The sequence below is a fragment of the Numida meleagris genome, chromosome 11 (genome assembly GCF_002078875.1).
Source record: "Numida meleagris isolate 19003 breed g44 Domestic line chromosome 11, NumMel1.0, whole genome shotgun sequence".
Taxonomy (NCBI): Eukaryota; Metazoa; Chordata; class Aves; order Galliformes; family Numididae; genus Numida; species Numida meleagris.
In genome coordinates this window covers 2,384,186-2,408,480 of record NC_034419.1, presented here as the reverse complement: position 1 = coordinate 2,408,480, position 24,295 = coordinate 2,384,186, and the positions used below count along the sequence as shown (strand labels likewise).

The 24,295-nt window shown below is 49.4% G+C and overlaps 1 protein-coding gene across 1 annotated transcript in view; it reads right to left on the bottom strand.

Moving 5' to 3' along the window:
- RBM6 (RNA binding motif protein 6) overlaps window positions 67-24,295 on the bottom strand; it is a 53,224-nt gene continuing 28,995 nt past the window's right edge. Inside the window, exons 7-23 of the mRNA XM_021409404.1 lie at window positions 14,078-14,152; window positions 13,317-13,377; window positions 12,166-12,234; window positions 10,854-11,105; window positions 10,205-10,365; window positions 9,692-9,789; window positions 9,150-9,192; window positions 8,531-8,591; window positions 7,482-7,573; window positions 6,655-6,807; window positions 6,162-6,251; window positions 5,303-5,392; window positions 4,453-4,713; window positions 3,791-3,865; window positions 3,129-3,226; window positions 1,819-1,930; window positions 67-210 (exon numbers count right to left, since the gene is read on the bottom strand). Coding sequence (XP_021265079.1) covers window positions 85-210; window positions 1,819-1,930; window positions 3,129-3,226; window positions 3,791-3,865; window positions 4,453-4,713; window positions 5,303-5,392; window positions 6,162-6,251; window positions 6,655-6,807; window positions 7,482-7,573; window positions 8,531-8,591; window positions 9,150-9,192; window positions 9,692-9,789; window positions 10,205-10,365; window positions 10,854-11,105; window positions 12,166-12,234; window positions 13,317-13,377; window positions 14,078-14,152 — 1,917 coding nt within the window. The 3' untranslated portion in view covers window positions 67-84. The remainder of the gene's footprint in view (window positions 211-1,818; window positions 1,931-3,128; window positions 3,227-3,790; window positions 3,866-4,452; window positions 4,714-5,302; window positions 5,393-6,161; window positions 6,252-6,654; window positions 6,808-7,481; window positions 7,574-8,530; window positions 8,592-9,149; window positions 9,193-9,691; window positions 9,790-10,204; window positions 10,366-10,853; window positions 11,106-12,165; window positions 12,235-13,316; window positions 13,378-14,077; window positions 14,153-24,295) is intronic.

Here is a 24,295-nt window from a genome sequence, read left to right as displayed (position 1 = left end):
AAAAAAAAAACCCCAAACCCCGGGAGAACATTACACAGAGAAAGAGACAGAGATGGGAGACGGGCGTGGGGTTTTCTCCACCATTTACTCAAGCTCCTTATAGCGGGCAAACATCACCCTCCTGACGGCGTCGCGGTAGGTCTCGTTGGACTGCCTCCTGTTGGGCCTCCCTTGGGCCCCCAGGCCAGGTCCCTTCTTCCGATTTTCTCCCTGAAAAAAACCCACAACCACGACGTGTCTTTGTGATTGCTGCCAGCCACCTGCTGCCCGCAAGGAGACAGCTTCCTCTGGGGCTGCTGCAGGACAACCCACTGCTGCCACGTGGATCGGGGAGAAGAGGAAAAGCTGCGTTCCTCTTGAAGCTGCTTGGGGAGAAACTCTAGGCCTTCGCAGGCAACAAAAACAGAGGCAGCAAATGCCCACTGAGAACCAAACAGCAGAGACTGGCTGTGGAGATCAGCACCAGCACACGGTGGGGTTGGAGCAGGCAGCCAAAGCACAGTGCCAGCAGACAGGAGGCAGCCACACGCAAGCAGGGATCGAAACGGCGCAAAGGAAAGCACCAGCGAGAGAGCTGCGCTCCCAGGGAGCTGTCTGCAGTTAGCCTCTACTTGCACAAGCTCAGCAGTTCTCTCCTCTAACAGCACTCCCATGGAATCTAGTAGCTCACTTTGAAAATCAACCAGTTTTTAACGACTGGCTCCGGCAGCCAGTGTCTGAATTATTCAGTAATACCTGCCGAGAGTTAGCCCAGGAGATCTGGCCCAAGACTGAAAGTTTCCCTTGCTTTTAAGTCTGATTTCTCTGGATACCAGAGACACGATCAATTAGGCTGGGAGATCAAAGTCTGGTGGGGTTGAAGTGGCTTTGCCCGGCAGGATTTGGAAGAGGGAAGAAAGCACATCTCTCTGCACCCTTTGGGAGGCACCTGCAGGAGCTGAACGAGGGCTGTGCCTTGCATCAACTCTCCCATCCAGGCCAGGGAGCCCCGACTGGAGGTCAGACCTCCCAGAGCGCAGCCCTGAAGCCAGCTCTCCAACCAAGCCCATTTTATGGCCGCAGGAAACCCTCTGTGAGGACCAAGCAACAGCTGGGGCTCGTCCCTGCTATCTGAAGAGGGAAGCTTGCCTTGTGCATGCGGGCTTGAGCAAATACACGTCACAAAGCCTCAAATATTTGCTTTTCATGATATAATTGACTGCAAGCTGAATGTCACAAGGCGAGCTGCCCTGCAAGTCGCTCTGTCCCTCAGTGAGGCACTAACACCACGCAGCAAGGCGGTCAGGAGACAAATGCATCGCAGCACGGCTGCAGCTGCAAGGGTCGGGTGCTGCTCACGTGTCCGTAGGCAAGCAAAGCAGTCCCTGCCCCAGGCTGTTTGCTCCTGCTGTGCCTGGCTGCCCACTGGCTAGATTTCAGCAGAACAGCAGCCTCAGCAGCCCCCAGTCCTTTGTCCTCCTCTATGGAGTCAGTGTGACTGCGTGTGAGTTACGTGGCCACACAGCACTGAGCTGGTGCTCTGCTCAAACTCCAGCCTGGCTTTGGGCAGGTATTAATTAGACGTTCACACCCTCCTTACTCACTGTTGCTGTTTTCCACCCCTCCAGATCCATATAAATTCTAACCCCTTTCTTCTGCCAGTCTACTTGCAGCCCCTCCCAGCCTGCAAAATCACTCAGTGCACGCATTACTCCGTTAAGTGGGCGCTGAGTCTCACATCCTGACTCTTGCTGGAGCTCAGAACTGCCTCCAGCTCTCTTGGGAGACATCACCAGCTTGAAGAACAGTGATTCGTTCTGACAGGAAGGTGAGACTCACCTCCATTGGTGATGCTGTACCCTGCTGGTTGTGACCGAAGCCCCTTTTCCACCCTGTGGACTGCAACATTCGGTTTCCTTTGTTGTTACTGTCAATCCGTGGGTCATAGTCACTGAAAAGGAGGCAGAATCAATTGTTCAGTGTTGCAATGCTTTGAACACATGCCAGAGCTTTTTAGCTCTATTAATAACACCTTCACTGGCACTCAAACCTCTCCTGAGGGGTATTTCAAGTTGCTTGCAAGAAGCACACCGCCCAAGGAAACCAACATGCTGCAGGGTTCAGGCACCTTTGACCATGTAACTCCCTGCTCCACCTCAAGGGATAATACACTAAGGCACAGGAAATGAGCTCAGGCTCCAAAATATTTACAATACGAGAAGTCCAGAAGTGTTCTATGCTTGAATTTTAGCAATAGCAAGAAAGTGAAGTTCAATCCCAGCTGCTCTGGTAGAGCTTGCTTCTCTCCTATGCTGTGAGCATTGTGGTCGCTGAGCAATGTTGATTCGGACACCCCTGCTCCCACCTGGTCATTGCTCATCCAAGACCAAAATCCACAGTTTTCAAAACTGTTCTGTACAAAAATAGCTTTGTACATTCAGGCAAGTTCTACTGTCTGGCTGCTGATGACACTGCACACAAACTGCTTTAGTTTATCTATAGCTTTTCCAGGAAAAGAGAAGGAACAAAAGACACAGATTTTTAAACTGCTAGATGTGAAGGGAAAGTCCAGTTTTGAGGTGCTGTACCAGAAGGGAACGGGCACGCTACCAGTTCTGTCTTCAACACGTGCCCAGCAGTTGCTCAGCCCACTGGAACAGCACAGACTTTCTTCCTCCACCTACTCTGAATGAGATGGAAACAGCTTCCAGCACTCCTCTGAGTCAGAAGAACAGATGAAGCACAGCTCTGCTCCTTCTTCCAACAGCTGAACACCAGGACAGGAGGTCAGCAAATGCCTTAAGGATGAAGTGGATGGGAATGGACTGCACTTTGCTCCCCGTGCCTAGCCAGGCACACTCAAAACCGCCATCCAACCCATTCAGTACCTGTCTGTGTGTCCCTGCTTTCCCCTACACCCTGATCTCCACCCATGCACTGCATAACCCTCACCCTCTGCTGCCCCCTCTGAGAAGTCCTGCAGCACGACAGACCTCTGCCTGGGGGAACTCTACCCACAAGAACCACAGCCTGGCTGTTTCTCTCCACCATCTACCCCACTGGCCAATTCTGGCCCTGGCGTGCCAGCAGCACACATGCCATGCTGGCATCAGCAGCCCTGAAGACATCTAACCAAGAGAAACCATTACCTCTCTGGGTCTCGATCATATCTGAATCGTTTCCTCTCTGGTGAATCCATCTGCTGGAATTTCTCTCTCCGGTCATTTCCTTTGTCTTTGTATCTCCCCTTAGTAACAGAAAGAATAAATTAAGCACAGGAGCTACAAAGGATTGGACACTCCAGAGGAGATATGCTTATGTAGGCATGTGGAAATCTGTCCTGGGGACCCACGGACCCTGGATGTTTCTAGGACCCACTTATTCTGTCCTGATGATATCTATTGGGCAGATCCAGATCTGTGGTTGCAGCCTTCCTGCTATGGCAGTATGAGCAGCTCTGCTAGCTCCCGAATAAGTGTTCTGGCTCTAGCATTCCTGGCCAGGCAGCAGCAGCTGCCCACACACAGCATCAATTTTAAATAGAAGTCTGGTTTCCACAAAGCCCAGAACCCAACACTGGCTGGCAAGAGAAGAAAACCACCACCCAGACCCTTCTGGGAGGAAGGGGACCTACTCTTGAAGCCATAGCACTATCTACAGGCCCAAATGCAGTGTGTGCCCACAGTCTGAGACTCTGTGGGAGGCATCTGAGGGGCAGGCTATAGGCAGAAGTGCACACAGTGGAGGGGGTCATGCCTGAGACCAACATTCTCCCTAGCAAACAGAAATCTGTCCACCCCCCCAGACCCACCTCACGCTCTCTCTTCTCCAAATATGCCAGTTCCTGCTCAGATCGTTTGATCTTCATATGTATCTCCAGGTTTTGCTGGAAGGAAGATAACAGAAGCCAGAGTCAGCAGAGGATACAGGCTGTCAGGGTCATTTGCTGCAGCCATAAAGAGTACAAATAAAGCAGCAGGCTCTTGCAGCTGCACTAATCCAGATGCGACACCTTCCCATGAAGCCATCCTGGCCTACCCACAGGGACCAGGAGCCCTTCCTATACCATAGCAGGAAAGGCAACTGGTCCTGTTGTCCTTTCATAACATGCATGCAGTTTGGTCCTCCCAGAAGCAAGATCTCAACGACAGCACAGAACACAGGAAGGTATGCCTGAAGTTCTTACTGCTACCACACTTGAATGTGCCAGCAGCCCACTCTCCCCAACCCTGTGCTTTCTCACTGTAGCTTATTAAGAAGTCCCACCCTGATGTTATGGCACTCCTGTAGCAGAAGAAAGCAGCTCACACAATGCTTTGAGCAGAGCTTTGATGGGAACTTTGCCTGCTACTGTGTCAAACTCAGAACATCTCTTCCCACACAGCCATTGCATTTCCCCCGTACATCACAAAGCTGTTGAGCCAAAGGCAGCTCACATCACACACGCAGCTCCCATTGCCACCAGCCCCATACCTTGTGCAGGTTGGAGAGCTGCTGGTGCTTGATGAGCACTTCCTTGTTGGGAAACTGCCTCCTGCACAGCAAGCAGGCCAGCTTGTTCCAGTCAGTCAGCTTGTCATCGCTGGCCTTGGCCTTTCTCGGCTGCTCCTCACGCTGTGCTGGTGGGTGAGATGGCAGCCACTGCACCTGCTCCATCTCTTCCTCCTCCTCTTCATTGTCGCTGTCTCCGCCATATTCTCCCAGAAGACCTATCAGAGGGTTCACCACCTTGGGCTGAGGGAAGAAGCAGGAAGTTTGACAATTTGTAGCACCAAGCCTACTCTGCCACGCTAGGATCTTCTACCCCAGACTATCTACTGTCTCCGTTCTAGCTCAAGAGCAAGAGAGCAGCAGTCTAAGAAAGGAATGGAAAGAAGCTGGCAGGCCAGCATGTAAGCACCACTGAGCAGAAGCTGTTCCATTCTCAAGATGCCTTGTTGCCAGGCTTTTCCAATCTGCCACACAACTAAGCTCAAGAATTTGACACTGCAGTGGTGATCTGGCATGGAGCAGCTATCAATCATATTCTCCAGCAATGGAGATCAGTGATGTTTACCATTCCTCAGTTTGGAGGCAGCTGCAAGAGTTTCTCTGGAGTGAAGAGACCCTGCATAGATGCCAGTAACAAATTTCACTGTGCTAGAACCCTGCAGACAAGCTCAGCCTTATGAAGCAAACTGCCTTTGCCACTCCATCACCAATGCTCCCTCCATCAGCATGAGAAACTGGCACTTCTGCACCCAAGGTCACAGCCAGGCTTGGGTGAGCTCCCAGGCCACCTACCCAGGCTCAACCAAGGCAAAAATCCTACAGAGTGTCTTACCGGGGCTGCACTCTCGTCCTTTTTCACAGAGGGAGGTAACGGTTTTTTAAAGACATCTTCTGCAAAGAACTTCTCCTCTCCAGACTCATTCTGAAATAGTCAAGATCAGGTGTTAAGACTGCCACAGCATGAACTCAGTGCACGCAGCAAGCCAATCACCCATGTAAAAAACCTCCAGGGAAACCAGGCAGTTGACAGAAGTGGTTTTGGTGGGAGACATTCCAATTCTGGGCATCACCAGAAGCATTTCTCCTGGAGCTGCGTTCTTGGTTTCAGAGACAGCTAAAGCAGCTTGCCAAGTTGTTCCACTCTCACTCTCTGCTGGACTGTGACGCTGACCGTGCTCCCAGTTGCCTTAGACCAGCAGTGGAGGGGGCACAGGGCCAGTTCACATTTAGACACCTCCGTCTGCACAAAAGATGTGGACAGGAGGTACAAAGTAACCCCTGCAGCCAGTCAGCATGGGAACAGAGAAACACAGTGCTGCAGGAAGAGTTACAGTCTTGCTTCCCTGTGAGAAATACCATCCAGCAGAAGTACTATAGGCAGGGAGAAGTAATGGTGACACTAACTTTCCGTGTTGTGTCTGTGGCATAATATATGGCCAGGCTCAATGCAACTCCGTGGCTTCAGGATTTTCTTCTGGACAGAGAACACCAAAGACGAGTTACCCAGCACTGTAACAGGATGAACCTGCAATGCGCACTTGTTCAGCAGCACAAACAGCAGGCTGGGGTGATGCTTCATGTCTACAAGCTTTACAGAAAACTGCCTGAGTCCCCAGACATGATCTAGTTTAGTGGTTTGTTAGCTACTCAAGCCTTGACTGGAGAAAGTGAAGGTCTAGGCAACATCTTACCAGGCCTGCAGTCTCGTCCTTCTTCACAGAGGGTGGTAATGGCTTTTTGAAGACATCTTCTGTGAAGAACCTCTCCTCCCCAGGCTCATTCTGAAAAACCCAAGATTGGGAATTAGACCATCATCAGCACGGGGAGTTAGGGTGCACACAGCAAGTAGGAAGCCAATTTCTGAGCATCCATGGAAACCAGACAGCTGGGAAAAACAACGGGAGGATTTCTGCTCAGGATGACTTCACACTCCACTCAGCCAAGACCAAGGAAGGGATGAGAAGCCCTGACTTAAAGTCACAAGGCAAAAATTTCAGGAACTTGTCCCTGCTTGACCAGAATCATGTTCCTGGCCTGCTGGTGACCCCACGTATTCCATCACTTTCTCTCACCATCCCTCCCCTTTTTGAATCCCCTAAAAATTACTCACATTTTTTCTAACATCTATTACCTCAACCTCCAGGCTTCAAATCTCTGACCATTCTGACTACTGGAGGGATTTACCTTGGCAGAAGTATTTTTCCCTTTCTCCTTTTTGTCCCTATTGTCCCTGCTATGTGGCTCCTTCCTTTCACTTGTCCGTTCTTGGCTTCCATGTCGCCTCCTTCTGTTCTCTGGAGGAGATGAGCATGCTTCTCGGTCTATCGTGACTTCTCTCTGAATGAGGCAAAGTAAGAAGAACTTAGCCAAAACCTTGCAATCTTTTTATCAGACTTATTATCCTTACTGGGCAAAGGAGACCAGCACAGTAAGAAGGGACTACAGCTGTAGCACAGGCTTCTTTGCTGGGCAGAGGACTGTCTACTACAGCCAGGTCATCAGAGCACTGCCCTGTTTGCACTGAGCACAGGCATCTTCAGTTGCATGAAAACAAGATGACAGTCCCAGAGGACCTCAGCAGATGGCTCTTTTTTGGCATCCTTGTAACTATTTCTAGCCAGGCTCAGGGAGCAAAGAGACAAAAATAGAGCTCTGCTCTCCATCTTATGTAGAGTCACATAACATGTCCTCAGTAAAAACTGGCAAGGATGCTCTCTTTGTAAGTCTGTTCAACGAAGAACAGATCAAAAGCCTTCCAAAGGCTTCAAAGGTCAAGCAGGCCTCAGGAGGGGTGAGGCCTAGTGAGGTCAAGAGGTCACACACAGCTGTTGGGCTCCTAGCTCCTCATTAAGGTGACATTTCAGAATGTGGATCTCTTTTATACAGGTCAGAGAATTGAGAGAAACAAAGCTGCCTCTGTGCTGTCCTGCGCTAGCCCTCTTCAGGCTGCAAAATCTAAGGGCAGTCTGTAAGAACATGCAATGTGTGAAGCTTCATTCCTATGCACTCACCTGAGTCCTGGGGTCATAGTATGTTCCAGCTATGGGATCGTAGTAATTCCCAGTTTCAGGATCATAAATGTATGTGGACACATCTGATGGAGCTGAATGGAGAGACAAGAGTTAACACAAGAAGTCTTTCAAATGCAGAACTTGCCTTTCACAAAGACAAAAGCAAAAGTAAATCCTGCACTGGTGAAAGGATCAAATCTGGGAAGAAAGAAATCTTCTCTCCTGGTAAGACAAGCAAGAGAATCCTCACATCAGTCTACCTACGTATTTTTTTCTCTAAGGAGTAATAAGGTAGTCAGGTTTTCATAATTCTGTTTTTGGACTGTCACAAAAATTCCTTATCAAAACACAGTTACAGGGAGGATGCACTGAGATCACCAGATCATAACACTTGACCGGATAAAGATATGAAATTCAGTAATTTCCTAAAGAATGGGTTAATGAGTACAAGGCACTGTTTCCACCCACCCTTGTGAACAAGGAAGATCTGTGCTCTTACAAACAATCCTCTGTTTAAAATGATGACACTCCCCACATCCCTTCCGCCCGTGGGTGCACGAAGGCTCGTGGAAGAAACAGAGCAACCTGTTTCTACACGAAAAGCCTAAGGCCCTAAGGGTACGGCCAGAATATGAGCAGTGTTTCTCATTTCCGAAATGTTATTTAAACAGAGCTCAGCGATACTGTATATAAGTTGGTTAAACAATCAGGAATGGTTTTCCAGCCACCAGCACCACTGGTGCACTGTATGTTCCTCTATCTCATCTAGAAATTGTCAGGTTGATTTTATCCCATCGGTTTGCCACAACAAGGAAAAGCAAGCAGCAAGTTTTATTTATTTGCATGTAGCTTCTGCACAGTAAGAGTAGAGAGAAACCCATTATCAGATAGGAAAATGTGACTAAAATTTGGCAAAGGAACTCAAAAGTGGGTGTAGCAAATAAACCTACTCTTGGCCTTTAAAATATTTTTTGGCTGATTTGTACGCGTCAGTGCCCTTTTAAGGATGAAAAGTCTCCATAGTAGGAGTGAGGCAGAGCTTAACTTACACTGTGCTCTGGTGCGTCTCTGTGATTCGCCTCCCCTCCTGTCTCTCATGCCCCTTCTGCCCTGGAATAAGTGAACAACACAGACAGATCAGAAACTCTCATGTATCATACCGCTTCTCCCTCCCACAGGCCCGAAGAAGAGGAAAACATTCATTTAGCTACTCTAAATAGAACACAAGCAGACCTAACTTTTCATTTACAGAATGATGGATGGTGTTGCAAGGCACAAGACTCCTCCATCTCCCCTGAATCTTTAAACTGAGTACTCATGGCAACTCATATGAAAGTGCCAGGCCTGTTTAGCATGGCCCTGCAGCTCAGTCACACTCTGTCCAGGAACTCAGATGAGCCAGCAGCAAGTCACCCCACAAAAGTGTGTCATACAGTGATCCAGCCCCAAACTCCTTCAAGCAGCATCTGTGCTCTGACCTGCCCTTCTGTATGCATTATGATGCTGTGTGGTGGCCAAGCAGCAGTGAAGAGTACACCCGAGCATCATCACCATACCTTCAGACATGCTGAAGTTTCGGCAGTACAAAGGAAAAAAGCCTAACAAAGTCAGGCGTGTCACTCTTGGTGCTCCCTCCCTTCCTTCCTAGTTGTAGCTGTGCAGACCTACCTGGTTATAGTAGGAGTTGTCACCGTGCTCCCCGTAGTCATTCCTATTGAGATAAACATGGCAGGTTAACGTCAGTCTAGCTTCACATTAACCTCAGTGCACCCAAAACGATCAGCAGCAAACTATGAAGACAGAAAGACCATCTTCACTGGCCACACATTGGATTGTGTCCACCCCAGGAGACAGAGAGGCTCCGCAGATCATTGGCTCCACAGGAGTCATGCCCACACTCTGCTCTATCAGCACAGAGCAGCTGAATCCCTCCGACTGCTTTTTAAAAACCCAAACCTACTAATTCCTTCACAATGGGACGTGACGGCTGGACAGCAGGAGGCCATCTAATACAACGGTTATTCCTATACTGCTCAATCCCTGAAGCTTCTTCCAGCCCTGCTACTTTTGCTTTATTGTTAACATCTTGTATAGTTGTAGGAACAGCTGTGTTAATTCATGTGCCAGCGTTTAAGCACCCGCTCTGACAGCACAGCTCTGGGCTCACAGCACACTGAAGAGAGCAACCCTACTGCCTCCTCTGGTCGTACCTTCTCCTCCCTGTAGCAAGATTCACTTCCAGCGTACGTCCATCAATGCAGATAGGGGGATCCAGATTCTGCAGTATCTTTAGCAACCTCAGTGCCTCCTGTCAAAGGAAAGGAAAATTTCACATCCATGTGAACCCTCCCTGGAGCTCCCTGTTAATTAAGATTCTTGTCTGTTGCATAGAGAAACCATTGAATTCAAGATCCCTACAAACAAAATACCTGAGCAAGACATGGTCAAGTTTAGGAGGGTCTGCAAAGAGACATATTGAGAAAAGAAACGCACAGAGCATCACAACCTGAGACATCAGTCTTTGGCTCCTAAGGCCTGAGATCAACAGACGTATCAAGTGTGCCCTGTAACTAGCCAGACAAGCAGGAGAGCCACCAACACTCTCCAGGACCGCTGCTTCACAAGTAAGACCATTTCCTATATTCTTTTCCTCCTGTGTTTTTTCCTCTTCTGCCTGCTACACATATCAACAGGGAGAGATGTGAAAACAGGAAGCTACTCACAGCATGTGAATCCAGTTCAATGAAGCCGTAGGTCTGCCCCATCCGGCCAGCTTTGTTCTTCATGATGCGCACGCTGGACGTGGGGATACGCACATACGGAGCCAGCAGCTCCACAATCACTTCTGGTGGGGTGAATCGAGTAATGCGCTTCAGCATAATTGCTGAGAAGCACAATGAGAGGTGGCCAGAAAGCAAAAGAAAAAGAAAAAAAGAAAATTCAAATCTAGGTTTACTGTAACAGCGAAGGTAGAATTAAACCCCCCCAAAGCAACAGCAGGGCTTCTTGGAGTTGGGTCCGCAAGCCTTCAGATTTTTTCTCCCCAGTGAGCTCAGACTCCTCCCTCCAGTTCCTCACCTTTCCCCCTCAGAAAACAGCAGAACGCAGCCTCCTCCTTGGAGGAGCTCAGTCCAGGGCAAGTTCTGGCCACACAGACTTTTGCTGCTGTGCTAATTTAACTGTACCATCCTGAATTAACTTTTTGAAGGGCAACTCGCCAGTACTTTTGGAGCTGGACAGCCCACCATTACTTGATGCCATGGATTTGCACAATAGCCTCCAGAGGTCTTAGTGAAATGCTGTGCTTTCTGCAGATAGGAGTGCATAGAGTGCAGTCAAGGGGAATTCCAAATTGGGCTCTCTGCCACTCACTTCTGCTTCCTCCACCTTCCTGTGGAGTGGCTTCCTCTGCTTCCCTCTGAGGAGGCAGCTCCTGGTGCCTGTCCACGTCCCTTCTCTTCTCCCCTGAGGGCTGCCGCTCTCTCCCTTCATCTCTTTTCCTTGGCTCCTGTTCTTGAGGCTGGCACTCCTGCTGTGGAGCAGGAACTGAGGCCTGGAGAGGCTGCTTTGGAGATTCTGGTTGTACTGGTAACTCTTGCTCAGGTTTTTCAAGCTTTGCCTCTGCTATTAGAGAAGAGAAACAGACTGGTTCCACATACAGCGCTTCAGCATGTACTTTTCCTTCTGCTATTTTCTGCTCAGTACAGATGTTCACCTTAGAAAAGGCTACCCTGTTCTGTCCTTTGGACATCCCATGTCTTAACACTCTGCAGACCCAAGGCACATAAAGGGCAAGACAGATGTGCAGCTCATCCTTCCATTGCCATTTCATATCAGGTTCCTCTGCCTGACCTCTGCTGTCAGAAATGAGGCATTCTGGCCTCCTTTTAGGACCAGCTCTTGCCTGGGAACATGTAAATAAGGGATAGGTTTGGATGCAGTGTACTCGTGTCTGGGAAAACCTACACAGCAGAGACATCCTTACCATGCCTGATCTATTCAGGAACACTCCATAGCGGAGCAATATCAGCTAGTGACTGTCATCCTGTCTCTGTGCTAGAAGAAAACTGGGGGAAAACACATGCATCATAAATAAAATCACTGATTTTTATTAGGTCCCTACTTAAAACAAATGAAGTACCGCAATGTGGAAACACCCTGCCCCTAGCCTAGCTATGTGATACACAGAAAGTAAATCCCATCAAGTTTCTGAGCTTGAAGGCCTCTGAAGCATCTGGCTTCACTTCAAAAGAGAACCCTGCCTGAGCTTCTGATGCTGTTAGAAAGGGAAGCCTAAGCTGGGGGGCTCTAAAGTCAGATGTCACCAGCCCTGTACCTGCTGCTGAAGTCTGTTCCCACAAAGTAAAGAGTGAGAGTACAAGCCCTGGCACAGTGAAGCTTTACTCTTTAGCATTCCCCAGAGCACGTCCCTGCTCTCATTGTGTTTGGGCAGTGGGAAGCATGGCAGAACACAATCATTTTGCATGTAAACACTGGGAAAGCTGCTCACTGACTTGCTTGGCTGTTAGCACAGCTCACGCTGGACAGTCCCATACTAATTTGTCTCCACTTTGCAGAGGTTTGGCTATACTTCATGAGCAGGACCTCCCATAGAATTTGCAAATGAAACCAAATTACACAGACATAAATACAATCCCAGAGATGGGTAGAGCACTTCTCTTACTGAATTCTTGCTCAGCTGCTGCATCTTCTCCCTCAGGACCACCTCTGGACTCTGAGCCTGCTCTGCTCCCTGGAAGAGAGGCATATTAAAATCCACCTCAAAACCAGCAGCCACAGAGCGTGCAAGAACCCATGCAAAGCTGCAGTAATGAATGCTTGTGTGTAGAGTCTTTGTTTCACCTAACAATTCACGGACAGTCACGGGGAGATTACCTTATTACAACCTCGCAACCAACACAACAGGCCAGTGTGAAGCATGCAACACAATCAGTCTTCACAGCATCTTAAAGGCTCTATTTATTTTGTTCCTTGGCCGTTTTTATTACAGTACACAGCTGTGGTGACCAAGGGGGACAGCTATGTAAAGTCTGCCTTCCTAACACCGATAGAGGAGCCTCAGCACAAGGAAAGCACAACATCCACAGGGAGAGTGCTTCAGCAAGTAAGGAACTCTGCATCAGCAGTTATTTTAATGCCCTCCTACCTAAGGTATGTGCATAAGAAACAGGAAACATCAGAAGTCTGCTCAAAGATGCCAAGGCAAAGCTTACAGAGGGCCTGGAATTCCTGCTCAGGCCAAAGAAACCAGCTCCTCCAGGGAACGTGTTCTGGCTCTCATGCCATCCCACCCAGAGGTGCTGGTGGGAGAGGAGCTCCTGGAGGAGCTGAACTTCTTTCCATGCACTCCTTACAGCCAGCAAGGTGAGTTCAGCAGTTCACACCCTGCATTCACCCCAAACCCGAGAACCTCACAAGAGTAACAGCAAAACCATGCAGCTACATCTCCGAAGGAAGGTGGGCTGGGGGGAAGCCATGTCACCTGCAAGCAGCAGCACTAGCTCACAGAGCTGGAGGGCACACAGCCTGTCACTCTGAATGAAGGGCAATGCCAAAGCAATAGGAAGGAGAGGCCTCATGTGGTAAGACACCAAGCCTCAAAAGAACAGACAACCTAGAAGCAGCACATGGCATGCAGCATCTTTAGTGTGGACAGGGAAAGGTCCTAAATGAAGCAAAATTAATAACCCTCCTACACAGCACTCAGCCAGTTCCACCAAGAAGGATGCTACGGGGAAGCCAGAAGGCAAACTTACTTGTCAGGGCAGATGAAACTTCTAACTGACCAGACACAGGAGGACCAGATATACTCACCGTCTCTTGCAAGCTTGCAATAGGAGCAGGAAGATCTGTAGCCCACATTACACACTTTACACTGCAATGCAAGATGTATAGCATGAGGAAGTCATGTTTTGCATATGTGGTTACAGCCTACTTCAGAAGGTCAGATTCTAAAGTGCTTTCAGAAAGTTAAGCACCTGCGTTGGGAGAAGCAGGGGAAGGGCACGGGAACACAGTTGGCAGTCAAGCAGCTGTGCTGCCCCACAAACAGGCCAGTTCCAGCCTGAACTAACCCTGCCTGCACTTGCATTTATTTCCACACTTCCTTTCCTGCTGAATTTACTGCACTCAAACACAGTCACAGGTTCCTGAGTGGAGACAGAGGGGAGGTTTGCACTGCTCCATCAGTGAAGGCTCTGGTTACCTGGGGAGTAAAGACACTCACAAACCAGAATGAAAACCTGCTCTATTCCAGCCGGTGGAATCGCTGCCTCATTTTGGGCAAGCAGAAATATGCTATTCTCCCCGCATGTTAAAAGGGAACCACTGCACGGGGACAAGGCTGCTCTTCACACAAAACTGTGCTACCTGTACCAAAGCAACGTGCAGTCGCAAAGCAGTATCCAAATCAAGGCAGGGAAAAATACAGAAGTGTAGAAGAGAAAAGAGCTTCAGAATACCTATTACTCTTAAGGATCTTCAGCCACTGAGCAAAGGTTTAATGCTCTCTCTGCTGCCGCTGCCATAAAAACCATCAGGGGAAGCACAGCGCAGCTCTCTGGTTGCATACTTACACGTTTGCAGCGCCAAAACTCTGGGCATAGGGTGTACTCAAGGGTCACTTCTTCGCCACCAATCGAAAGAGTTCCCTGTTGAGACAAGGGGGTGAATGACGGATGCGCCCAGCACGTGGATATTACTGAGGCAAAGAGAGGGGGTTAAAGCTCTGCTTCCCAAAGGGCTCACGAGTGAAACAGGCTGAGAGGGGGAGGAAGTCTCTGGTTCAGTTAGCTGGAGCTCTGCCATGGAAGTGGGAGGGAAACTGCCTGTGGCCTGCTCTAGCGTGGGGCTACAAAGCTGCAGACTGACGCCAGAGGAACCAGGCACAAAAGACTTCACAGCAAGAGCAGAGATAGTGACCAGGGCACAAGGGTGGAACTGCAGGCTGGGAAGGGACAGCTGGTCAGCCTCCTCCACCCCAGCCACACCAGGCTGGCCTCAAGGCAGCTCCCTGAAGTGAATACACACAGATGAGAGCAGCGAGGGTTCACCTGACATGGACACAGCCCATGCCTGGGCACACGGGGTGCAGGCTGAGTGTCACCACAACACGGGATGCAGTGGCCATCAGGAGACCCAGAGCCAAGCCCTGGAGAGCAGCCACTCTGCAGGCCGGTGCAGACAGGCGTCGGGGAGCTGCACACAGCCCAGAGCCATTTTGGGAATCCTGAGTGAGCTGGAAGCTCGCTGGGTGCTCTGACCCTGCAGCCTAGTCATGCCGGGAGCACACAGAGCAACTACGAATGCGAGCAAGCAAGCTCCCAGGGTTCTTGTTCAGAAGTCACGATATACCCGTGCATACATTACTGTGCCAAACGTGACAGAGATGCCAGGGAATAAGTAAGGCAGGTGGGAAGAGTTCATGGGAGGGAATCACTGGGTGACAGCACAACAGCAATCCTCTGCCCGTCCAAAAGAAGTGCAGCAAAGAAAGCTGGAGATGAAAGGCACTACTCATGCAGGGTGCCACCACCTCCCCTTTCTGGCAGCCTGCTTTTACACATCAGGGCTGTTCTTTCCTACCAGGCCTACAGGCATTGAACACCCCAGGGGTTTCCTCTCTGCCACCCAGCTTTCCAAGCTCTGCTCTCCAGCCTGGCTTCGCCTTGCCTTACAGAAAGCTGTGCTATTCCCAGACCTCGCCGAGGCCAACGTGTGCATGCAGAGCATAGGGACTGCTCACAGCACACATGAAACACCCGTACCTTCACAAAAGGCACACGAGCAAACAGGAGTGAGGAGGGCATACAGAAATCAAGGCTCTGCCCGCAGGGCTGTCAGCCCCTTTGAGGTGAAGGTACCCATCGCAGGCAGGCACCCACCACATCGCATGCAGGACAAGGGCCTCGCCAGGAGAGCAGGCCAGAAGCACCTGCCTCGGGGCAGGGAGAGAAGGCAGGGTGCACATCCTCACCGGCACAGCCTCAGCCGAGCCCTGAGTCAGGTCCTCGGGAGCAGCCCCGCCATGAGCTCGAACCAGGGGCAGCGGGGGCTGCGGGTGCTTCCCCTGGCAGGGCAATGCACACAGCTTTGCCCTTCCACCAGCTACTGAGAATAAAACTTGCCAGAAAGCCTTCAGGTTATTTTTCTTTTTATGGAAGACAGTTTTTAAGTGCACGCGGTGCTGCTCTCTGCTGCAAATTCATTTCTTGGAGACTGCAGGAAAGTGTCACTTGCGTAATTAGTCACTAATTTCCTTAACACCCTGCTGACTGCCTGCTCACTTTGTCAAGCTTGCTCTTACTGGCTTCTGATATAACCATTTTCAAGGCTGCAGTCATCATTTAACGCACAGAAATGGGTGCTTTGTTCAGGACACACAGGATTCAACAGCTCGGTGACTTTAAATTCCTCAGTCCTCCATCTTGTTCATAAACCCCATCCCAAATATTTCCCGAATCTTTATTTCTTCTATTCCCTGCCACTCCTTATTTCATTTCAGCCACATCTTCTTACTTTTCTCTGCGAGATACTTTGGGTAAAAACAATTTTCAGTTGAGCAGATCTTTGTGAAACCATGAAGATGGCCAGAGTATTTCAGAGAAGAATGCAAGAGGGAAAAAAAGAAAGGCAAAGCAAGGCTACGTTACATCACGGCAGCGTCCAGACAGTAACAATCTCTTCCAAACCTACACGCTTTATCAGGGACCTCTCTCCTTGACTCACTAAGCCTGGTAGTTCTCCTTGTGTATTCCCAACACCCTGTACTTCTGAGCAGCCTGGCCTTTTCTTTCTCAATCATTATGCTACAGAAATGTCTCTTTGGTCCTCCCAGCGCGGAACCTCCCCCTCAAACCCAGCTGTAACACAGCGTTGACTCACCAGAGGAAGGTTTCAGAGGCGGCGCGGCCCCACGCTACTATGGAAATGAAATGCCAAGGTTTGCAAGGGCACCAGCAGCTTTTGCTTTTGTTTCCTCATTCCCTCCTTTGAATGTAGAAATCAACATTCAAAACAGAGCATCGGGACGTCAGTGCTGGGATCCATGCTTTAGACTGCTGTCAGATACCTTTCAAATGCAATTACATCTATTTTTCTGCTTACAGGTCTGTTGGAGATGCAGTACTGGCTTACCAGCAATACAACAGAATGTAAACTGTTGCAGCTAAAGCTACCCCAAAATCTCCACCACCTGGGGTACAGCGGATGGCCTAGCATGCAAACACCACCCAGCAGCAGATTCCAACTACCTGAGCAACCACAGCGCCCTAGGGAGCGATGCCATGGAACCATACAGCCTTTTTGCAACAAGTGCACACAGCAAGCAGCAATGTCCCAGAGCCCTTCAGTGAGCGGGGACGTTAATCCCCGAAATTCCAAAACCCGTAAGAACAGGTTACTTTAAGAGAGGGCAAGAAAAGGGAAAAGCCCTTAGCCATCATATTTAGACAATGGAATCCTTCCAAAATCGCTTTGCAGACCATGTGTCAGCTGGCCACAAGGCTTCAGCAACAAAACCCCAATATTACCAGAGCAGCATTCATGCTCCTTGCCGCTGAAGGCAGCTAAAGCAGAAGAATTTAAAAGATATTGATTTGATCTAAATGGTAAAGATAACCCTCACTGTCAGGCCAAAACCAGACTGCGCTGCTAGCACGTGGAAAGCCCACTCACGAGGCTGTTGTAAATCACCTCTAGTTTAATCCCCTCGCAATCACACTGCCTTAGCCATGAATCTCCCATCCTGCTCTGTGCAGAGCACAGCTGGCTCAGGCAGGCAGGGGAGGCTGCGTGCTGCCGAGCCATGCAGGTCTGGGAGCAAAGAGCAGGTCGGCAGGGCAGGCACAGCTGCTCGGCTCCCAGCCAGCACTCTCGGTCGGCTGCTGTTATTTTCATGTTTGCTGTCAGACTTCTAATGGTGATGACTGGGAGTTGAGGATGGGAGGATTTGCTGGGAAAGTGCTGCTATACTCTCCAAGACTGGCATTACAGAAGAAAACGAGTTATCGATGTCAAACATCTAGCTAACTGTTTTGAAGAAAATGCAGAGCCTCTCAGAGTGATCTAGAAAGTCTGAAACACAGAGAGCTTCTGGAGCACAGCACAGTTCCCCAAGTCAGTCCCGTCTTTTGCTTTTGCTGAATTTATGAAGCTAAGATCCTACAATTCCACGAATTTGGCCAAACGTGAAAAACATCAGTAAAACTTCCGACTTCAGAGCCTCTTACCAAGGAGCTGACAGCTCTTCAAGCATCACGCCCTGCGGGTCGCGCTTCAGCAGCCACCAAGAGCTGCCAAACCGCACGGAGACGTGGCTGCAGCATGCAGTGCTGCTGTGCAGGATGGCAGAGCGTGCCTGGGCTCTCCCAGGGGACAGCAGCTGCGTGCCACTGTCCCTTATCACAGGAAAGGGCACCCGGGATCAGAGCCAAGCCTCGCCTTTGAGTCCCCAGATCCATTAGGATGAAAGAGGCAAAATCTTCTCCCAGGCTATAACCACGGAATACAGCTCGTGGGAGCTCAGAACGCACTGTCCCACATCCATCAGAGATGCCTGCACCCCAAGCACACCGTGCGCAGGTCTCCTCCAGCAGCTGGCTCACACACAACACCGAGCACCGCTGCAGCTGATCACTCCCTTATACTGTTCATCCTCTTTCATGAAGTGGAAAATATCCATCCCATGAACCGAAAGCTTCTGGTGTCCACCTTGCTAAGAAATAACCAAGTTGTAATACTGACGTGGTTCCACATGTTTAAAGTGAACTGAAAATATCATCTGCAACCAGATGTAAATTGCACATGATTATGACAAAAGAATGCTTACAGGAAGCACGGCAAAGCAGTCAAATTAAAATATCAAGATTAACCTCACTTATATGATGTTAATTCAGCCCTCATATGCACATTTACTGTAATTAGGACAGTTATTCAAAAATCATTATACAATAATCATGTAAACATGACTTTAACTGATTAATGACTTGTTTTTATTGCCTTGGGGAGCCTCAGGTCATAGCCAAGGAGGCAAAGGAGAAGGAGGCAGAGGGAGCCCATGGCCCCAGCAGCACTGCTGGCACAGCGAGCGCTCATCGGGCAGCACAGCACGCAGAGGCAAGGGGCTGGCAGCAAAAGTCATCTGTGTGCAACTTCAAATCAGGCTTTGAGTTTGGATTACAAACCGCTCCAATCACACCACAATCTACATGACGATGCGCTCCTGGCACGGCTCATGCCTCTGCAGAGAGGATGGAGGGAGGCTGGTAGGAAGAGCATGATGCTCTCTCCCTCAAGGTATTCATCTTCACATGTAACAGAGAGGGTCAGACACCTCTGGTACCTCTGACCCTTGTGGAATTCACAAGGCAGCAGCTTCTGGGGATGGAGCAGTGGGCCAGCAGTGAGACACCTGGGAGGGTAAGCGACCAGCTGGACAGATTTCAAAACAAGACCATCTCAGCCACAGAAGCTGGCTTCTCATCCCAGTTTTCCCATATGCTGAAGTTTTTAACATCGAGTTCCTTGGCAGCTGCTGTACAAGGGAGTCGATCTACAGAGCAACAGGCAGTGCATCTGCTTACCTTTGACAAAAAGCAGATGAGAAAAGCTGTGAACCCACAAAGCACAATCCACCTGTAATGAAGCATTTAGAAAACAGAGCGTGACACGGAGAGATGAGGAAGCGAGTAGTCCGGCCTGCTGCTGGGCACTGCAGTGATGTGGCATTTCCTACAGCAACAGTAATGCCAAGCAAATTTCCAGTGGAGTGGTACGTTCCCCAGAGGCTCTCAATCCCATCCTGGAGCTCCTTGAGAAGCTGCAGCGCAGGGATCTCTTTTCCATTGGCCTCATCTACCAGCGTGCAACACGCTGCTTGCAGAGCAGCTGACAGCCATGGGCTGGTGCTCCCAGATACACAGAGGAAGGAGTAGCCTGACAAGTGGTGGATCCCTGGGGCACGGTTACATGGCCAAGCGGATCCAACCAACCTTCCTAGGTACTACTGCACATCTCCATCAAGACCAACACTGACATAAATCCTGCAGAGACACCGCGTCAGCGGTGCTCTGGGAAGAAGGTAAATTTGGCTCCTGGGCATCAGTGATGCTGGGGAGCTGAAGAGCATGTGGGATCACTCTGGAGCATTTAAAAGCAAAGCGTTTGTTTCAGCAGCGATCTGGCACCAGTCAGCAAGGTGCTCAGAGCTCACTGCCTTCAAGGTCAGAGGAGGCCTGAGACAGACAGCCCAAAGATGTCCTCAGCAATCCGGAGTTAACAGAACACAGCTTCAGACACATCACTGATGGGCACGGTAAATGAAGCTGGCACTAACCCAGGACTGAGGCATTAGGAGGATAACCTAAAGAGTCCTAAAGATACAGCAGCTAAATATAACAGATTAAGATGCTATATAAGGCTCATCTTATCCCAGCCAGCCCTCTGGGCCTCCTTCCCAAACTCCCTTCACACAAAACCCACTGCCCACCTGTGCAATCCATTAGGACACACAGGTGCTCCCAGACAGCCCTCCCCAGCCCACCCTTCCTGCCTGCTTATCCAGGCCATGTGTCCTTCAGCAGAACCTGCCAGCCTGCATTCTTATTTCCACAGACACCTCATCCACCCTGCTGAGGCACCTCTGGTTTTCTTCCTATGATTTCAAATTCCCTGGATAACAACTGTACTCTCTTTAAATAAGCCTCAGTATCTTTCTACAGCTCGTGCCCCCCCACCAACATTCCTCCTGGAAACACACACAGGAACTGCCTCTCAAACTGTGCCAGCTCTCTACACTTCAGTGCTTGGATTTTTGAACTCCAGTTCCCTTCCAAGTTGGTACTCTCCAAGTGCTTATCTTTTAAATACAGCATTTGCTCCACTTGTTAGCACACTCAGTCCTGCTCCAAGAATGTCACCAAAACAGCACAGGCAGGCTGCAAATTAGGGCTTCAGGAAGGATGACAGCTTTGTGTCGCAACTTGAGAAAACAAGCAATGTGCTTAGGACTCTACATGTTCTAAGTCCAGATTTGGATGGTAGGCGATACAAATAGCTTCTGCATCTTGTCCCTTAATGAAATTTCAACACATCAGAAAGGTTATCTTTGATCCGACGAGACAGAGTGGATCTTTTGCCTTCCACTGAAAGCCCTCACTTCTCCTCTGCCAGCTAATTCTACCCTCCAGCTTCCCTCACCCCAAACAACTTCTCTGAGGAGGGCACCCTTGCACAAGAGGGCACCCTTGCACAACAGCATTGTAGGATCGCTGAACAAATAGGAACATTTTAACGTGAAAGCTTTTCTATATAGTCAGAAGAGGACAGCAATGGCCAGGAGGAATCTGGAGAGAACACCTCAAAGTGGGCCAAATTCCACACACTGCTGTTACCGGGGGGGGGGGTCCCATCCCACAGCTAGCAGAAGCGTGGATGGTTAAGGGTTTACACCATGGGGTAAGCTACAAAGGTCACATATATCAAACATTTCTTCCAGCGCCCAGAGGAGCACGAATCAGGTTGTATCCTCTATTTGAAAAGCATACATAAACTATCAATATTTAAAGAGTATTTAAATATACAATGCACTGAGTGCAATTATTCATAGGTGGCTCTAGGGAGGGGTGCACGTGGCTCTGCCTCATCTATACTCCTTTTCTGATTCACTGTGGTCTACTACCTGCACAACAGCTGCTTCAAAGGCTCCCTCGGCTCTCAACACGGAGGTTTTCTCCCTCTCTCCAAAATGCTGCCCTGGTGCTCGGGCATATTCTTCAGTACTTTGTTATAGGACCACCTTCTTTCTGAAAGGTAATCTCACCCCTTAATGCTGTTGAACAATACAAATATTAAACACATTAGCACAATGCAATTGTATGCACTAATCCACCCCAGGACCTTCCGGCGCATTTCCCCCAGGGAAATTAGCAACAGCCATTAGGAAACTGGGAGAACAATGAGGAAATGCCCAGCTCCTTACTTACATATTGGACGCACAGTAGCAAAACAGTGCCAATCAATCCCAGTGCAGAATCACGCTGGGAAAAAGTCAGCCTGGAAAGCTCTGCCTGAAAAGGGTAAATGTACTCCTAGACAATTCGGAGCATTTTGTTATGTATTTAAAGATCCCACAGGCACGCTGGTGCACGTAGCCATGAGATTACACTCTGAATCCAACACAGCTTGACCCACATGGTGAATAGAGTTCAGGATGTTCTGCATAGTAACAGACATTTGCAAAGAACACATTGACCGCAGAACTGTAAGAACAGCTGAAAGGCCCCTCCATACCTCAAAGCTCACTTCTGCACCCACTGAACTAAGCACTCAGGGCCATTGCTGGCAATGTTTTCTTTGCAGCCAGTGCTCAGGCAAGGTGCTTGGAGAACATCCTCTCTGCTACAAGGAAAAGGCCCAAAATCTAGGGAAGAGGGAGCAGCTACGTGGATGAAAAGAGGATTTTGTCCATGGAGACTTCTTTTCTCAACATCTCCAAACTCTCATTTAGTGGCAAAAGTGCATACCTGGGTGCTGACTTCGGAAAGGTCAGAGAAAGAACCAGGTGAGCTGCTTGGGGAAATGCAGCAGCAGCGCAACACTTACCCGTGCCTTCCAAACGCTGCTTCCCACCACGTCACGGTGACCCTGAGGTGGCTTTCCAAAAGCTAAACCCAGGCCTGCAGCTGTGACGCCCGGACACAGCACCGGGCAGCTGGCACATCTTCAGGCTGGCAGCTGGACAGATTTGTACACCCGAACAGGTGCAGCGTCTTAGCAGTGCTTTCAGGAGCTGATTTGGGAAACTGCTGCTTTAACCTCTTGGATCAGTATTCACAAAAGAAGCAAGGCGCAGAGTGAGAACTGAGCCATGTGAGCTCTCTGGGAGGAAATGAGTTTCTCCTGCCAGCTTGGCATGGGTGCAACATCCACCCGCGAGTGGCACAGCTGCACCAGGGTCCAGCAGCCCCTCCTCCACAGATGTACCGAGCTGTAAGAGGTTCAGCCAGGCAACATGCAGCAGTGCACCCACAGCCCTGCTTCCGGGCACGTTCCCAGAACTGCTGAAGGAAAGGGCTTAGTGCCCTGTCAGGGTGCAGGAGGCAGAAGCTGACAACTCCTCTGAGGATATTCCAGGCTCTGAGGACGCGTTACCTCACCTCAGCTGTACAGGAGAGGACTCAGCTTTCTGCTGCTTTTCTCAGAATCAATTTATCAATCAATATGCTTATCACTAAGAGATATCTATTGGAATTCACTACTTACATTGAATGACTGGCCCAATACACATGGGAAGGAAGCAGACCAGACAAGCCGTGGGCAGAGAAGCAGGCAGTGGGACAGGATGAATATCAACCCCACACCAACCGTGCTCAGAACGCACTGTCAGGGCAGGGAAAACCAAACACCCAAGCTCTCCTCTCCCGTGACATAACAAGTCGGGAAGAGTCAAACAGACCTTCAAAAACCTACGGCTATAAACATGAAAATACCTTACTCGTACAATTAAGACAGCAAGACAGCTTCCTAGTGAGAACTCTCAACCTGATTTGACGTGTAAGAAAATCCATCTCAGGATTCTGAGGACTTAAAATTACTTTCTCTGGTAACTCTTCTCCCGAGATTCTGGATGGAAAAGTACAGCAAACATTTGCTCGGGCTTTTACTGCCATCCTGGCTCAAATCTGGTACATGAAACTCATCTGAACGTTGCTAATTCTCTTTTGAGACATGGACTGTACATCACAAAACTCAAGATTTCCCCTGCTGTCGATGAGAACGGGAGAGAATCACTTTCCTCTTCCTGTTCTAAAGAAGACAGCCTCAGAAAGTTAGACACTCGAATCTCATGTTTTCAGCTTTACAGCCCTGACCCTCGTTAAAAATGTACTTATTATATGACACACTTGATTTGAGACCACTTTCCTTTTGGGGAATTCGGCTTCTGGAGGCTGCTTGCTCATCCTGTGGAAGACATGAGTAAGCCAGTGTTTGGGTGGAATAGAGCAGCAGAGACGCAGGAGGACGCTTGGATGTAGCATCTGGTAGTTGTCAATGCACACACACCGTGCAACAGCGCAGCAAAACAAACCTCAAGGCAGAACGCCACTTCACATCAGACATTTCACTGCAGCCCGTCAAACCTCCGTATCTTCAGTCGCTGCAGAAGGTAGGAGGAAATCCTCCACCTCTCTCCTGTGTCTCCTCATACAAAGAGGCTTCAGGATTTTTCTCCCATTGCCCTGCTGTAAGAGGAATCAGAGCCAAACATACAGTAGGGTGGTCACACAGGAGTGCTGAGAACCTCTCATGTCCTGTCCTGTTCATACATGCTGAGTGCAACAGGTCACCAGATGCGATGCCAGAAATAATTTTCCCTCTCTCAAGCGAAAGGAACATGGGAAGTTTATGCCTTTCCTCTGAAGCACAGAGGATGAGAGATGCAGAATGACAGCAATGCTCCTGATCAACGATTTCGTCCTGCAGCATTCAGTGCTTCTTGTGATTTTGGTAGGTATTAAAGCTTTAATAAGAGTCTTCAAGATGCCCTGTGGTTTGAGGGAGAATGGGGTGGATAATACTATTTCCTTCTGTGTTAAATACCTGTTTCCTTGCTGCCTGTGATTGATGAACAGCACACACAATAGTCCGCTCACAGGGCATGTCAACCCCCATTTCCCACTGTAATCACACTCCATTTCTAGTCAAGAACATTAACATCCCAGTTACAGCCAAATGGAAACAGAAACTCACAAATAGAAGTTGCTGTGATCACAGCCATAGCTGTGATCTTGCAT